The 15663-nt window shown below is 41.5% G+C and overlaps 1 protein-coding gene across 8 annotated transcripts in view; it reads right to left on the reverse strand.

Annotated features, from left to right (window-relative positions):
* Nucleotides 1-2026: 2026 nt before the first annotated feature.
* The window catches only part of gnb1l (guanine nucleotide binding protein (G protein), beta polypeptide 1-like), a 33011-nt gene continuing 19374 nt past the window's right edge, over nucleotides 2027-15663 (reverse strand). For all 8 annotated transcript variants that reach the window (XM_088618764.1, XM_088618770.1, XM_088618763.1 and 5 more), the window contains 5 exons: nucleotides 15150-15275; nucleotides 14244-14406; nucleotides 11462-11554; nucleotides 7539-7754; nucleotides 2027-3189 (listed from right to left, as the gene is read on the reverse strand). In XM_088618764.1, the coding sequence (XP_088474890.1) occupies nucleotides 2923-3189; nucleotides 7539-7754; nucleotides 11462-11554; nucleotides 14244-14406; nucleotides 15150-15275 (865 nt within the window). In that variant the 3' untranslated portion in view covers nucleotides 2027-2922. The remainder of the gene's footprint in view (nucleotides 3190-7538; nucleotides 7755-11461; nucleotides 11555-14243; nucleotides 14407-15149; nucleotides 15276-15663) is intronic.

The following is a 15663-nucleotide window of genomic DNA, read 5'->3' on the forward strand; positions in this document are numbered from 1 at the left end:
ATGTCATCGCCTTGAACACAGCTCCTTTGTGAGACAAGCACATTCTCCATTTTAACACCTCATCCCCCGATGACAGATTCCGTCTCTCATTTTTTTAAAAACAGACACAATCCACCTGAGTATAAAGAGAAAGCCGTGTAGCGGGAAACAACGTCGCTGCGGTTTCGGACCTGAAAACGGGCGAGAGCCCACCCTTTGAGCACATCTGTAGGTAAACATGGATTACACCTCTGAGGTGCGAGGCAATAAGACGTATTTCTTGAGTTTAAGGCGCTGTATTCTGTAGCTACATATCTGTGGCACCGATAATTACCACACAAGATCAAAAACGCTGGCAGGTCCTGTTGGTGGATAAAGTAGAGCATTGTGTACCCTGTAATCTGAAAGGCTTTTTAAAACAAAAACCGACAAATGCCTTCCAATTATATGCTAAAATGCATTAAAAACACAAATGAGTACCGGAACCAACAGCTGTTTGTTGTGTCTCTGTGTATATATAATTTATAAGGCACCACGCCAAGCACCCATGATACGACATCTGTGGAGCTTGTTAGCTCTTTATCATGGCAAATGCTTATTGTATTGAGTGACCATACACCTGTACACCTGCAGTCCTTTTAGGTCGCTGCTTCAAAAACACGAACCGATCAATGCGAGAAATGCAAACAGACGATAAATCAAGACTCTGTAGCATTCAGGCAGTAAGAGAAGGGAAGACAGATTGTACATGCCCCGAGTGGAACTTAACTGCAACAGTGGAGTTATCCCATTTACAGGTTTGAAAATGTCATAGGATCTTCAATGACTAAGTAGCCAGGACCCAGACTGGGTCATTTGCTGGGACTAAGTTAGCATTAACTGAATAAAACCCAAAATGACCTATATTTTTGTAGTGGAGGAAAAACATAAAACTATGCAATCGAGCCTTTAGTCTAGAAGCAATTTATTATGAAGCAAAACAGCACGTCATGGGAAGATCACACACATGCAGAGATGGTAAAGATAATGCTTCATTTAACACTGTGATGAGTGCGTGGCATGAAACGTCCACTCTGTGCTCAGCTTGCTGGAAGATCAGTCCAGTGTGTGGCAGGGAGATGACTCTGAACGAAGCTCACTTTTAGCTGGTTTGGGGGGGCTGTATGATAAACCCTTGTTGACCGTGAACTAGACGTTACACCCTTGGGAGTGGGCCAAAAAAATCATCCATTCCAAAATTCAGAAATGTAAAGGAGTAAAAAGGATCTGGAAAGAATATTTCTTTCTGAAAGAACAGCAGTACACTGCGCCATAACGTTTGGCACCGTGCAAAGCTTTAAACATCAGGTTGGCTGAAGAAACTATAATCTATTTATGGCCAGCATGCGTAGGGCTGCTGCTGCAAGTGGTGTTAGTGGACCAGTAGGTGGTGCCAATTCCTCTGGAACAGAAATTTACTGATGGCCCAGTATGAGAACACTGCACTATAGGAGGTACTTCAGATGAGACAGAAAGACCTGAGTACATGTCCATTAAAGATACCAAAATATTGCTTGTAAGTATAGGGCTGTTCCCCAGCCAAATTGTACTTTTCCTTACCACAAAATGGTCTTCCTAAATTACTGCTTTGACTCAGTTTGAGAAATAAATTCTTACTTCTCCACCTTCTCTGCTGGTGTGGTGGAATTCCTCCTATATGTCAAGTGGTTTGGCATTCTTTGGGACAAAATGCCCTGCATACATGCAGTTAAGTATTCTTTTATGCTACAGGCAAAAAGCACTTTGCTTGATTCTCCTACCTGAACTTCAGAATTCATGGTCCAGTGTTTGAAAAAGGCATGGAGCTCTGGTGGGTGTGGACCACTGTTCTCCTCTGCCGTTTTTTTCTTCCGATGGAAACAGAGCCGACGGTTCTAATCGATCTTGTAAAGAAACTTCTTGTCCTCGCTGTCGGTGCCTATATGAGCAGTGCTTGTTTGATGAGTGTGGTCTGGGTCAGGGGAGAGGCCAATGTTGAATAGAAAAAAAAACAAATCAGACAGTCATCCATTGCGACTTATAGTTTAAATTCAACTCAACTGAAGCACATCTCCATCAAGAGAAAGCAAACAAAATAAATAATTCTTTTTATTTGGCAGTATAATGGATTAAAACATCTTGAACTGTGCGTCAGCCCTTTCAATGAATTGTTACCAGAAATTAAACATGACCTTTACTCTTATTTATGTATAATAAGCTTTTGTTTAGATGTCCTATTTTATTTGCATACAGAGCTTGTACAGAGACATCAACCTTCCAACTTCGTGTTCAATCATGGACCAATACATAAGCAGACAGACGGGATTTCGGCAGATTTCTCTGTTCACTAGGCTTAAAATACTGCATTAAGTCACCATGTCCACTGCCTCTAATTTTAAACTGGAAGACTGTGGCTCACATCCAGGTGAGCCACTTCACTCGGATTGCTCCAGTAAAATAATACAGCCACAGCTGTATAAATGTAAGTTGCTCTGAATAAAAGCGTTAGATAAACAAATGTATAAAGTGCAGGTTAAATGTTCATGAACTGTAAGAAGGTAGAAAATACACTGCCCACAAAACCTGTCTTTTATATACAATTGCTTAGTCAACTGTCTTATGCAGAAAGCAAAATGTACTTCAAATACAGGGGCCACAGAAGGCCCACCACATAAAGTGAAATCAATAACAGGATGAGAGCGCTGTGGAGCATTTATCGACAGGTTCATTTATCTGAGCACAGTGAGAAACAAAGATACAGATGTTGCAAAAGTGGTCCATGAGCGTTTTGCCAACTTGCGACACAACGGTGTTTCAGAATCCCACATCCCAGTCCAACAATGCCACACTGGCTCCTGTCCCAGTCCGCCTGTCCAGTCCACTTGCAGAGACCGGGGTGCTCTGCTGCACAGCTCTCAGTCAGTGTTAATTCGAGGTGTATATAGACCAAACACTGATGCGCCGGTCTTTTGACCCAGCGGCCATCAGCCTCTGGCTGGGCTCCCGGTGGTCTGAGAAGGAGACACAGTGCACGCTGTCCATGTGATACTGAAGAACAGCAAGCGGTTTGAGCTTTTTCCACCCGAACACCCGGATGCGGTGATCCCACCCCGCTGAAGCCAAGATCTTCCGGTCCTCCCGGATACAGAGCTGGGATATCCCAGGATTGACCACCTCTACCGAGTCTTGCAGCTGAGGAACCACAAGCACAAAAACCATCAGTGTGGAGCAACAGACTACATGCAGGAGTGACAGTGTGACAAGGCACAGTTCAGCATTTTGTGATAGGGAAAGCATTCTGGATTTTTTTAACATTTGCAAAGCGGGAAGTAAATATACAAGTTTTCCTTCAATTTATGCCGTTAAACTAAAACACTGAAATCAATGCAGCCACATACACAGACACAAACAAAACGATTTAACACACTGCATTCCTAAAAGTTTTCTAGATGTAAACACTTGTAGCTATTTGCTTCGTTATATCATCGGTAGAATGGGAAAACATTTAACTTTAAAGGATAAGGGTTAGTTTTATTGTTACACCTACAATTTATCCGTCCCAATGACAGAGGCCAGCTCCAGTGTCCAGCTCTGCAGGCCAGAATACACCAGATTTTCTTTACATTTATCCAAAGCAAAAGACCTTTGCAAAGTTGCAAAGGCTTTGTGATGATCTGGTCCGACTGAGCTGGTCAGTTAGGCCGTTTAAAGCAAAGGTGAACAGAAGCTTAGCAGCGCTGTCATATGATTAACAACTGGAGCTGTTAGGAAAAGAAATAGCACTTTGGAAAAGTAATTGGTTTTAGAGTACAACAGGGCTAAAATACTACTCAGGGTTAATGTTTATGTTGAGAATCCAGATTTGGTATAATTCTCTTCCACAGGACTGCACCAGGGCTACATGTCAAACAGTTAGCAGTTCGAAAAAGGAGCAATTCAGAAGAGCCATATTACAGTGGAAGCCAGCATAAATACCTGATGTACACCATTAAACACTCAATCACCAGGTAGAAACCATTAAAATACTGGACTCTGTCAATAAATGTGAATAAACTACAACACGTTTTAAAGGGTGTGCGTTCAAAAGATACCAGTTACCTGTGTTACTGAAGAAAACTAAACTTTTGTTTCCTTAAGCAATCCTGATGAATTACTTCTTGCGCTGAAAGATCCGGTCAGCACAAGAAGAGACGAATAAATACACAGAGGCAAAAAAACTTGTCTGCTACAAAATTACCGCTCCTTAAGCTTTTGCGGATTCAAGATTTCCCTGGAAGGGTTCCTCATCTGTAAATGTGGATGCAAAGACATGCTTTATTGTGAAAAATTGGCAGTAAGGTCACATGTGTGACCTACCTGCCTCTATCAATTTCTCAAAAAAGGAACCGAAGGATACAAAATAGAGGCTCCAGCACCTCTGTGTTTTTTTTGGTCCTTTCCTTCACATGCTGAAACAAAGCATGTGGACAGCCACTGTTTCAAGACCGAACCATAAAATTAACTTCATAGGATCTGTCTTCAAATGAAAAATAGCCCTTTAGCAGGGAAAGCTGTAAAGTATTTCTCCCCCATTTATTATCATTCCTGTAAAGAAAATCTGATACCTTCAGCGTTTTAAATTAATATCGGGGTGGGGGTGGGGGATGCTTTTGCGATCACACACTGCAGATTCTCAGTAAAAGAGAAGGGACACACAAAAACACATCAGCCCACAAACACACTTCAGGTCTCCCAACCTGAAAACACAGCTCTTGTGCTCTAAATGTGAAATGCTGCAGCTGGAGAGCATTCAATATCTAAGCAGGAATGCAGACAATTGAATGAAATGAGTCCTATTGTTCCAGCCAGATGACTGAAAGCAGCCGATTGCTTTGCAGCTCTGGAGCTGTGGGCAGGGCAATGTTGAGCAAGCGTAGGTGTGAGGGACTGGTGTACAGCTCACCTGCCCAACACTTCCACTAACGTGGTGCACCCAAAACCGCAGGACCTGGGCGAAAAAGGCCAAATTATAAACTGACCACTTCAACTGTGCAATTACCTCAAGTACCCGGAATGCACCACAGAATAAAGCCATCTGGTTTCCATTATGGCCTGAATAACAATAGTTTGAATGTCTTCATTTATTTTGGGGCTTGTTTTTTTGTTTCCCTAGTTTGTGCCGGGGAACACATTTATTTATTTTATTAGCAGGTCAGTCCCGAGAATTAAGTGAAAAATGTTAGTGGCTGTTTATAAAGGAACTGTCAGTGCTTAACCTCGCTCTCTGTGAGCAACAGCTCTGCTGCTGGCGAGGGGTAAGCGATGAGAGTCTGAGAATGCCTTCAATCCTAAAACAAACAGCGCTGTTCCATTAACACTGTCCACTCCTTCTACGATTGTTAAAACAATACAAAACGTCCAATCCAATCCTTGAGAAGGCAGCTAAATTCACTCTCCCTGCATTAGGTTAGTGTTATACTAATATTCAAATATGCAATCATTTTTAAATATGATTATTTTAATTATTGCACACATTGTTTTTTATCACAATCTCCCAGACACTATGATGATCAATGCTAATCCATCTTTTTTGTGGATGAATATTCATTTTTGTTCCAAAAAATGCAACATCTTTATCCTTGACAATAATGCAAAAACAGCCTCCACTGCTCCCTGAAATTCCCTTGGGTTGTGCCTAATAAAGTCCAATAAAAGTACACATGGTAGTTTTCTTGTCAAAGTCAAAAACATTCACAGAAAACACTCAACCTAATGAGAGCAGACGGAGCTCCAGGTTTTGACTCTACACCTCATGCTATCTAAACCCTCACCAATCACTAAACCCTACGCAAACCATCAGGAACTACAGTGACTCAACCAGAAGGAGATCTGCAGCTTTTTTCTGGATTTGCGACACTTTCGCACGATTCCCAATTTCACTGCTTCTATGGGAAGAAAGAAAGAGACAATCCGCTTGAAATGCTCATACAAAATCACACCTATCAGGGGATCATTCTTTCTCTCCCACGCCCCGACATTTTAATTTGGCAATGTTGATTTTCACCAGGTCTGGCTGAAGTCATGTGTCAGCCTTAGAGAGCCTGCTATGCAGGTGGAGGGGGGGGGTTAACTTTTGGATAGTTTGCATTCTGCAAGTCGAAATACTTCTGATTTCTCAGGGTCTCTAGTAATGTTGTGTTACACCTGTGGAAGCTGTCATCATCTTTCAAACATTGCTCAGAGGCATCCATGCCTGATTTACACTGCTAATCTTTTTTTTTTCCTTTTAGAAAGGGCTAGAGAGCAGAGAATCCGTCAGATCACAGTGCAGATCTCTCCGGCTCTCGACCAAGAGGACCCATACTTAATCAACACACACATTGGGGTGGCTGTTCTACAGCCCAGCTTGCAGACAAGGGACAATGAACATGTGCCATGAATTCCACACCATGCCCAGACTGTGGTATTCCTCATCTGCCCTTGAAACAGCACGTCAGTAGCCATATTTTAGAGTACATTACATTTATGCCAGTCCGCAAGCTGAAAATCTAACTTTGTTTTGGCAGATTCATTTCCGACCTACCTCAAATTCAAGGGGAAACTTCCCTGATGTTCTCAATATGCCGTGGTAAATGAAAGATCTGTAAAGCGGACCTGAAGGCACTTAGGTAGTCATAGACGGTAGTTTTTTTCATTCTTTATTACTCCTTCCCACTGTGCACTACTGTTCTCTTCGGTGCAGATGTGGTTTTTGCTTTGTTAACAGTCTCTAAGGTTTTGCTGTTTTTATTACCTCTCCTGAGTCATTCATCAACGGAGACAACAACTGTACTTGCCGAGCTATGGCTGTGCACAAAAATACTTTTGTAAGAAAAATTGAGCTGGCTGTCTGGCCTTCACACTGCAGTGCACCCTAGTTTAATTTAAAAGCCCCTGTTGGTTGCTCTTTTCAAATATTTTTTTAGGAGTTGTAGATTTGTTTTATAAGTACTCAATAAACTAAGACTAAGCTGGGTGTTTCAGAAAATTGGCACTCCGGCTTTATGGGATCACATTTGAAAACTAAATCAGATATCTTTTAAAGCTGTTCGTGGAAAAAAAATGAAAAACTCTAATGCAGATTGCACTCTGCTCTGAATCAAAATGGAAAAATGTTCTTAGTGGAAATAACACTAAAGCAATGTTAAGAGCAGAGTTCAGCTTCCAATATTTAGTACAGATTCTAAGCAAGGAATTTCCGATACAATGTGTTTTATGATACTAATTATAGTTTGGGATACTAGACAAATCTAACATCGGCCAGCACATTTACCCAGCCCAACCCTATGTGAAACTCCGAGGACCGGTGAGGGTATGAGTTGTTCAAACCTCTGAACTTCCCCGGAGTGACACGACAGACACAACCGACAGCTCAGTCTGAGCTGCCTGCATTGTAACCAGCGTGTGATTAATTAGCTTGGACTCTGCAGAAACTCCTCTTCGTGACTAAATATTTTTCCAGCATATCAGAGCGGCAGAGCACAGCTGGCGAAGTGGCATTCCAAGGGGTCACCCGGCCTGACCTGGAGTCTTTGCTGTCCATCAAGCGACCAGGATTTGATGACGGTCTCTGAAGAGCCCGAGACACCTCTTAACTTCCCCTGGTCAAAGTCAAGGCACATGACTGGCTGGGAGTAGGCAGCCAGGTGGCTCAGCTGCTTCCTCTGCGAGAGATCCCACAGGGCGATCGTCCCATCCTCATAGCCGACCAGTAGCTGGGGACTGCAGCCGGAGTCAGGCTTGAGAGAGAGAGAGAGCCAACACAGACGTGAGAGATGATGTTTTAATACAGGGCACATGCTAGGTGCATAGAGAATAAGTTATTTGCTTATCAGGGTCACGGCATGCCAGGGCCTTGTGCTGTGCTTTCAGAGCAATAAATCAGTGACTCCTACTTGCGGCAAATTACAGCGTCTGTCACTTTTCTCCTCATCTGTAACAATCAAACGGAGGCATGCATTTCCACTGGCTCTAATGTAAATGAGAAACTCATAATACGACACGTTTGCTCTCGAGATTTTTTTTCAATAAACCTTCACTGTTTTATTGGATGTTTTCACCAGACTGGGAAAAAAAGAAAACCATGAAATCGTTCTCTGTATAGCTGACAGTATTCTATCAGGTGCAGCTTTGATCTGTCGCCTTTGTTACAGCTATCTTTTTAAAAGGTGTGCAAATCGGTTTGTCAGGATAGTGAGTTGTACTCTGCATCTTTGTGTTTGTTCCCTTTTAGGTCCAATCTGCAGGTTTTATTTTGCGGGACGTTTTGCAACCAGTTTAAAAAAATGCAATTCAGTGCATCCCTTTAACTGAATGCAACTTAATTGAAATTCCTAACATTCATTATTTTTTCACAAATCGAGGAAGACGTGAAATTTCTAGGGATGGCCTGCCTATAAATCATATTATGGGATAAATATAAACTAACCAGGTTGCTGGCAGATGAAGAGTGCGTATTTTATTGTAGTGCTATAGGGGATGGCTGGTTGTTAAAATTTACAGTCGAAGAGGTGTATGTTGCTGTAAGCATTCACATGGCCTGACCCTCCAGGAAGCCATTTATCTCGGATGAAATGTGACAGGGGTGGTGTTCAGATCTGCTGAAACTGTTGTTTTAAAGTGTTACACCTAATATGAATGCAAAACAGTTTCAGGCTAAACAGTTTTTTGAGAGTCCGGTCCTGCAGCAAATCCGGATCGTACTTTTACTTTAATGATATCATCACTAACCTGCCCGCAACATGCAGGGCTACAAGGTCTGATCTATTTTCTTCTAATTCTTCTTTAAAATTTGACTTCTTAAGAAATTCCATAATTGTTTCACACTGTCCTCTCTCAATAGCTGTAACATCCAAATCACACAAAACTACAACGGAAAAATTCTTTCCATATGTGTAAGGGCTCTGAAACAAACTTTTGCTTCATTTACGCTAGTTTTGTAAAATCTACATCCTCTTTCCCCTTAATGGTCTGAAGTCCCTCCCCCCAGCATTAGAATAAATTATAGACAGACAGAATCCAGTACTCCTTATACATCACTTACCATTTTTAGAGAATAAAAAACAAATAAAACAACTGCAAATCAGTTCTCTGCCTCCCAGCTAGCTATTAAACATTACCGTCTGTTTCTCTGTGGCCTGCTAGCTGTAGCTAAGTGTAGGAGCCTCTTGATTGACGATGTCATAGGACAAAGGTTACGGAACCCCAGGCAGACACCTAATTCATTATATCCTCCGTTGGTCCTCTACAAGGAGGTGCTTGACTGGATTACATCTCACACTTGAGGAAAAGACTCATCTTGCACACCACTGGCAAGATCGAAGCACTGGAATCAGGCCAGAGCTCGAGATGAGGTCGCGCTACTGCAAGACAATAATCTTGAGTCTCTTCCGCCAGTCTCACAAACACACTGGAACTCTGCCTGATGACTCTGCAGACTAAGCTCCCTATTCATTTGGCTCTCTAGGCAACAGGTGAGGTTCAGATTGCAGGGAACGACCCTGCGGTTTTTACTATTTAAAATACCAATAATGGGTGTCTTTGTACACCATCAGTTTGCATGTCCTTTCGATGATCCTGCAGCATGACTGTCCTTTAAATTATATCAAGGTCTTCTGCATTAAACCTGACCTGAAGGGCTACTATTTCACAGCTGGTTCAAAATGAGTGGAATCTGGTCTCAGCAACACACTGGTAAGCTTTACTGCACTCAAGACGTTGAGTGCTAATGTCTACATTACAAATGGAGGGTAAAGACTGTTTTTTTTAAATGAAATTTGCACTGGTTTCAAGGGGATCCACTAAGAATGTGTGGGAGTTATTTATTTCGTTTAAAAGTTTAATAAAAGGTGGATCGCACATAAGGAACAAATCAGAAGCATGAACATTGGCGTGATGATGTCATTGCGTGGTGATGAGCTGAGAGTGATTGATATCTGTATAGAAACGTTTCCTCCCAGCCAGCAGCCTGTGCTCATGTTAAAAGCCTCACACATCATACATCATGCACTCTCACAGCCTTAGTCTCTAGAAAACATATGGATGCAGTTTCCCAAATGCTCTGGCCCACCGTCTGGTCATATTAGCAGATAAAGAGGAAGCAGAAATGAATTGAAACTCATTTCCCATCAAGAGACTGCTTTAGATTTAAATTTATAAAAAACATGGCATTTCCAAAAAAAGCTGGGGTGGTTTTGGGGGGGGTGGTAAGCTTAAAGAAAATTGTTATTTAATATGGCATTTAATTTCCTTCAAAGACTAGTGGCTACTTCTTTAATGCAGCTAATAAATCTGAAAGATACTGCCAGAATAATGACAGAGAAGTCTTGTTCAAAGACTGAAGACAATAGGAGAATAAAACACAGTCTCTCTTTTATTCTAGGCTTAGAAGAAAGGACCACAGTGTCAGAAGGTAATAGGTACTTATTGCCTGAGGTATAGACAGACAATCATATAAATGCTATAATAAGACAACCTGGACTTCAGTTTAGGCCCATTGCATGCTGTTTCAGATTAACCCTTAAATATATAATCACTGCACTTTGCAGCAGTAAGCACCATGACAGGTAAAAAATGAAAGAATATGCTGATCTGAATCTGTTTTTCTGGAACAAAAGAAATTAAACTCTTTGGATAGGAAGGCTGAAACTTAGAATTGTACAGTGGGATAATTCATATTATTTTACTGGACTTCCTTTTAAAACACACAATGTTTTCAAACTTTCACTTCTGAAAGGGGTTCTGTAGGACAAAAGGCTGCTTTTTCTTGTCTCACACTTTGGAAGAGCCCTAAGAAGGACTGATTCTATGAGGCCAAATTATTAAAGTTTTATGACAAGACTGTAAGATCTTATCATAAGATACCATCACCACCCTGAGATTCTATTATTTTACCATTTACCTTTGGCACAAATGTTCTGAAGAATGGCAAATCAATAACAGTTTTGGATTTTTAAAGTGTCAGTGTTGTTATACTTCTGAAATATACTTGTAATAGATACTCTCTGCAATAAAACCAAGAATGACCAAATTCAGAAATGCAGATACTGTACACATTATTGCTGCCAGATTGTGTTTTGGTGATAAATCTACAGTTTCTGCCAGTCAAGCCCTGATTTATCTGCTTCTTGTAAAGGAATAAAATAATATATTCACACAATAATAATAATAATTACCCCCCTTTTGGTGGAAATGTTTTGGAAGTGTTTACAAAACAGTACCCACCTCTCGGATTTAGACACCAGCTGTTAACTGATATATAACCGTGAAACTCGCTCCATAATTACAGTGCTGTGATTAACAATAGAAAAATGCCACATAAAAAGGTAGAAAAGAAAGTTTACACATAAATCACACAATTTGTGAATCATCCCTGGATTCATATTTGCTGACTGACAGGGCTATTATACCTGAAACAGTGTTTTCCTTGGGCAGAGCTGTGCCTTACCTGCCACAGCTTCAGACACATCGGCATGCCCAGTTTGGCTTCTGGCTTTAAGCTGCAGACTGGCATCTTACTGGGGAGTTCAATGATCCGCACCTGCAGTGAAAGATCCGTGTTAATCTACACACACTGCCTGAGCCTCCCTACTGTAGCTCAACAGCTGCCTGCAATGCCTCAGACTCAATGCACATCTGTACTAAGCTTTTTATGCATTTGCTGTGGGTTTTTTTCTCACTACTACATATTTATTGTTCCCCACAACATATTTATTGTTATCATTTATTATGTTTGGAATACTGTGTTGTATTGTATTGTGTTGCCTGCTGCACTGTGTAAGTCCTGAGAGATCAGCGCACAGAAGAATTCCAATTTACATATACATATGGCAATACACTCTCTATTACTGTGCCATTTGAGATCCAACAGCATGAAACGAAAAGACCTGGTTAAAGCAAATATACAACACAGGACCCCGAACAATACTTGAAACCTTATCCATCCGTTTTCAAACCGTTTCTTCTGCTTCAGGGTCGTGGGGGAGCTGGAATCTGTCCCAGCAAGAAACGAGTGCAAGGCCGGATAAACCCTGGACAGGTTGATGGAATGTTAAATTGTAAACCTATTGATCCTTTCAAATCCACAGCAGTATGTACACGGTACAATATTTGATCTTTTCAAACAGTTGCAATTACATGACTGCAACTTCCCTCTATGCTTTGTACGGTCAAATAACTGAACGGCTTGTGTGTGGATATTTTTGCCACCGATTGCTAGCAGTTGCACAACAAGCTGACTGACGTGGAGGCAAGACCATACTCTTTAGCAACCTCCTGGGCATGTGCAGTCGTGCCAGTTTCTGAACTAAGATGAATTTTTCTGATCTTCTATTTCCTTTTCGTCTTCTGCTGTCCTCCATCCGATTTCCTTTTGTTGAAGAAACCGTACATGTTGGGAGAAAAAAATAGATACTCGGCCAGCCTTTACGCTGCAACATTTGTAAATGCAGCACCAGCTGCTGAAGGGTGATTCCAAAGTAGAACAAAAAAAATCAGGCGGTTCTGTAGCTGTAAACGAGACTTTGCTGCACAGGTTCTGTAGCGGCTCAGATGTGATTGCAGTTTAAGTCTTCAGTTTAATTTCGGTGTATGTAGTCCAGCCCTGGTCTTTGTAAATATTTCACATTGTGTGAAGTCGCAGTACAGTAAACTGCAATCAAGAAAAACCACATGTAAATACTATAAAAAGTTATACCCCATCATTAAAAGAATGTTATGAACGCAGTAATTGCTAGATCTCAGCTGTTAAACCTCTCCAGCGTCACTGAAGCATCTGGGACGTATCTGGAATGTTAAAACCCATCTTGAGCCCCCTGCAGGGAGTCACTGTACACCACGACCAGCTGGACTCCGGACTCTGCTACCTGCTGCTAGTTTATTTTGTGGAATTACACTCATTTACTGCTTAATTGAATAAAGAGCCAACTTGATAATTATCTCAACTTGATCATCATCTCATTCTCACTGAAAAATAAAATAATCCTGCTCGTAATCAAGTTATGACTTGATTATATTGCAGTGTGGCAAGATTCCTTCAGTCTTTCAACAGCCATAAAGACAAATAAAACACCATTAATTATTTTTATAACAGTAATAACTACTCTTAATCTTGCATTAGTAAAGCCACAGGTATTCATCTATTGTCTGTAATTAATAGAGCTTAATGACTCCTGTTCTCCAACATACAGTTGACTTTTTACGACTCACATCTCAATACATGTAACCTAGTAAACACATCAGGAGCAATAGGGAATTATTCATGGTGTTTACATCCCACACTTTCTGTACCTCACCTCCAAGGTTCATACGTCTAAAAACAACCTTCTAAGGCTGTAATTATAAAGATACATCTAATTTAAAACAGAATTCTACATCCTACTTAAAGAAGAATTAATACTTTATCAGTGCTACACATCTGTAGTCCATGTTTACTTCAGGTTTCCCAACAAAGAGGGCATTAACAGACACTCTGCCTTAGGTGAAATCTGTTCCTGTGTGGCATACAACTACCCATAAATAAAACACCTACTCAATTAATTAATGTTTTAAAACATAAGAAATTCTGGCAACAATCTGCACTCAGTAAACACTCAACCTGCCCTTGACAGATGAGAAGGAAATTAATGGTGTCACTACTGCCTTAGGCCTTAATGATTCCCAGAAGAGAGCTGTCACCTTTTTATGTAAATATCTCAAGTTCATTACCTTCTACTCCTGACCTTGTGTGTCCAGCAAAGGACCAACAGCAAGGGGTTGAAAGATACAGTACTTCACTGTCACTTGTGCACTCTTACTTGTGAAACATACAGAGCATTACTATTATTTTGTTATTATTGCTGCAGCTATGGATACGTCTATTACTGCTGTTGTAATACAGCTTAAATAGCAGAGAGGCAACCCAGTATTACTGAACAGCTGGACACTGGTAATCCACTGCAGTGATCAGGAGCCTGGTTAGCAATGTGAACTGGCCGTGACAGCTCTCTCGTGTGGAGTCCCGATGAACTAACAGAGGTGAACCCCGAAAATCTACACACTGAACGACACTTGGTGTCATTTAACAGCACGAACCAGACAGACCCGAACCTCTGTCGGCATTCACTTCAAGAAATACTGTTTTGTTCAAATAAAAAGCGGTCATCCTGAAACCCTGGGATGCAGGGAAATGGTTGAATCCCGGGATAAAGCTTGGGGACGGCAGTCCAGGCAGGACCCTGTGCTGCCCTCACCTCGGCCAGCTCTTCTCCGGGAAGCGCCAGCAGCCAGTGTCCAGTCTCCCGGTCCAGCAGGGAGCCCTGGCAGAAGCCCACGTTCCCTGTCTCCAGGGAGTCTGCCATCACGCTCCTCCCCTCGCTCAGGTCCCAGGTACACAGGCGCATGTCACGGCCCTGGCTTTAAGAAACCCCTGTGAGTCCGGGCCTGCTGCGCCTCTCACAGCTGGGCTCCCTGCCCAGTTATAAAGACAAGACACTTTCCCTGCTGGCTAGCCGGAGGCTGAAATCAACGTGAATGTGTCCGAACAACAAACTGCATCCCACTTCTAAAACCAGCAATGAAATATAATGAAAATGAACTTTATTTCATGACATTTGAAAGTTACGTTCATTTACGGCCTGTCATCAAAATAATGAAGTTGAATAATACACACATAAAAGTTTGAAAAGTTTGGTAATATATTACCAATGAATAGACCGCTTAGAAATACAGTTATTTAATGTCTATTCATGTAGCCTGTCTGTTGCAAAACATAAATACTGCAAATACTCTTCAAGGAAGAAATGATTGACTTGGTTTGTCTTTGTGATGCAGTATTAATATTTCTTACAGGTTGCCCTTTGTGAATGCTCTCTTTTGCAAGTCAAAACTACTATAACATGCATTTTTCTAACTAGTCTACAATTAATCTAAAATACATTTATCTCTTATTGAGGGCTAATAAAGTATCAATGCACATTTATTACTGGACCTTATTATGCAATAATACTAAAATGTCTAACAACAGCACAATACCATCTGCCTAAATAATCATTCTCATGAGCATATAGTAATGCTGACAATTGCTCATTGAGCCCAGATCAGACAGTCATCACACACGGCACAGACCGGGTCTGAGAGACCTGCAGCTGTGCTCCTACCTTATCAGGGCATCTGCGGACCTCAGCGTGCTCAACCACAGGACAGAAGCCCCACCGTGGCCATCCAGAGTCCTCTCTGCACGGTGCGTAGTCAGGTTCCAGATGTGAATTGTCCCTTTGGCTGAGCTGCAAAGTGGTGGCTGTTATTTCGTTTCACAGAATGCACATCTTTAAGCATGCACAGTTTAAAACCTAGGAATGCGTGGCATCATAAAAATATATCAGTACACTGAAAATTGCAAGGTGGCAACAAGTAACATATTTCACAGTTATGGGTTAGGTACATCCTGGATGTCTGTATTGATTTTTAATGCCTATCACCTGATCTGGCACCAGTGTATTGGGAATTGCTCCAGAACTGCTGGAGAGGATCTCTTGATGTGTTTGTACAATACAGGGTTATCTGAACAAATAAGCAGCCTCCTCCTTAACACTAGATAACTAGAACACATTTGAAACTGGGACAGACCAATCAAGTTCACGAGACCAACATTTTACTTAAAAATACAAAGGA

This window comes from Lepisosteus platostomus, chromosome 24, assembly GCF_059453375.1.
Source record: "Lepisosteus platostomus isolate fLepPlt1 chromosome 24, fLepPlt1.hap1, whole genome shotgun sequence".
Classification (NCBI taxonomy): Eukaryota; Metazoa; Chordata; class Actinopteri; order Semionotiformes; family Lepisosteidae; genus Lepisosteus; species Lepisosteus platostomus.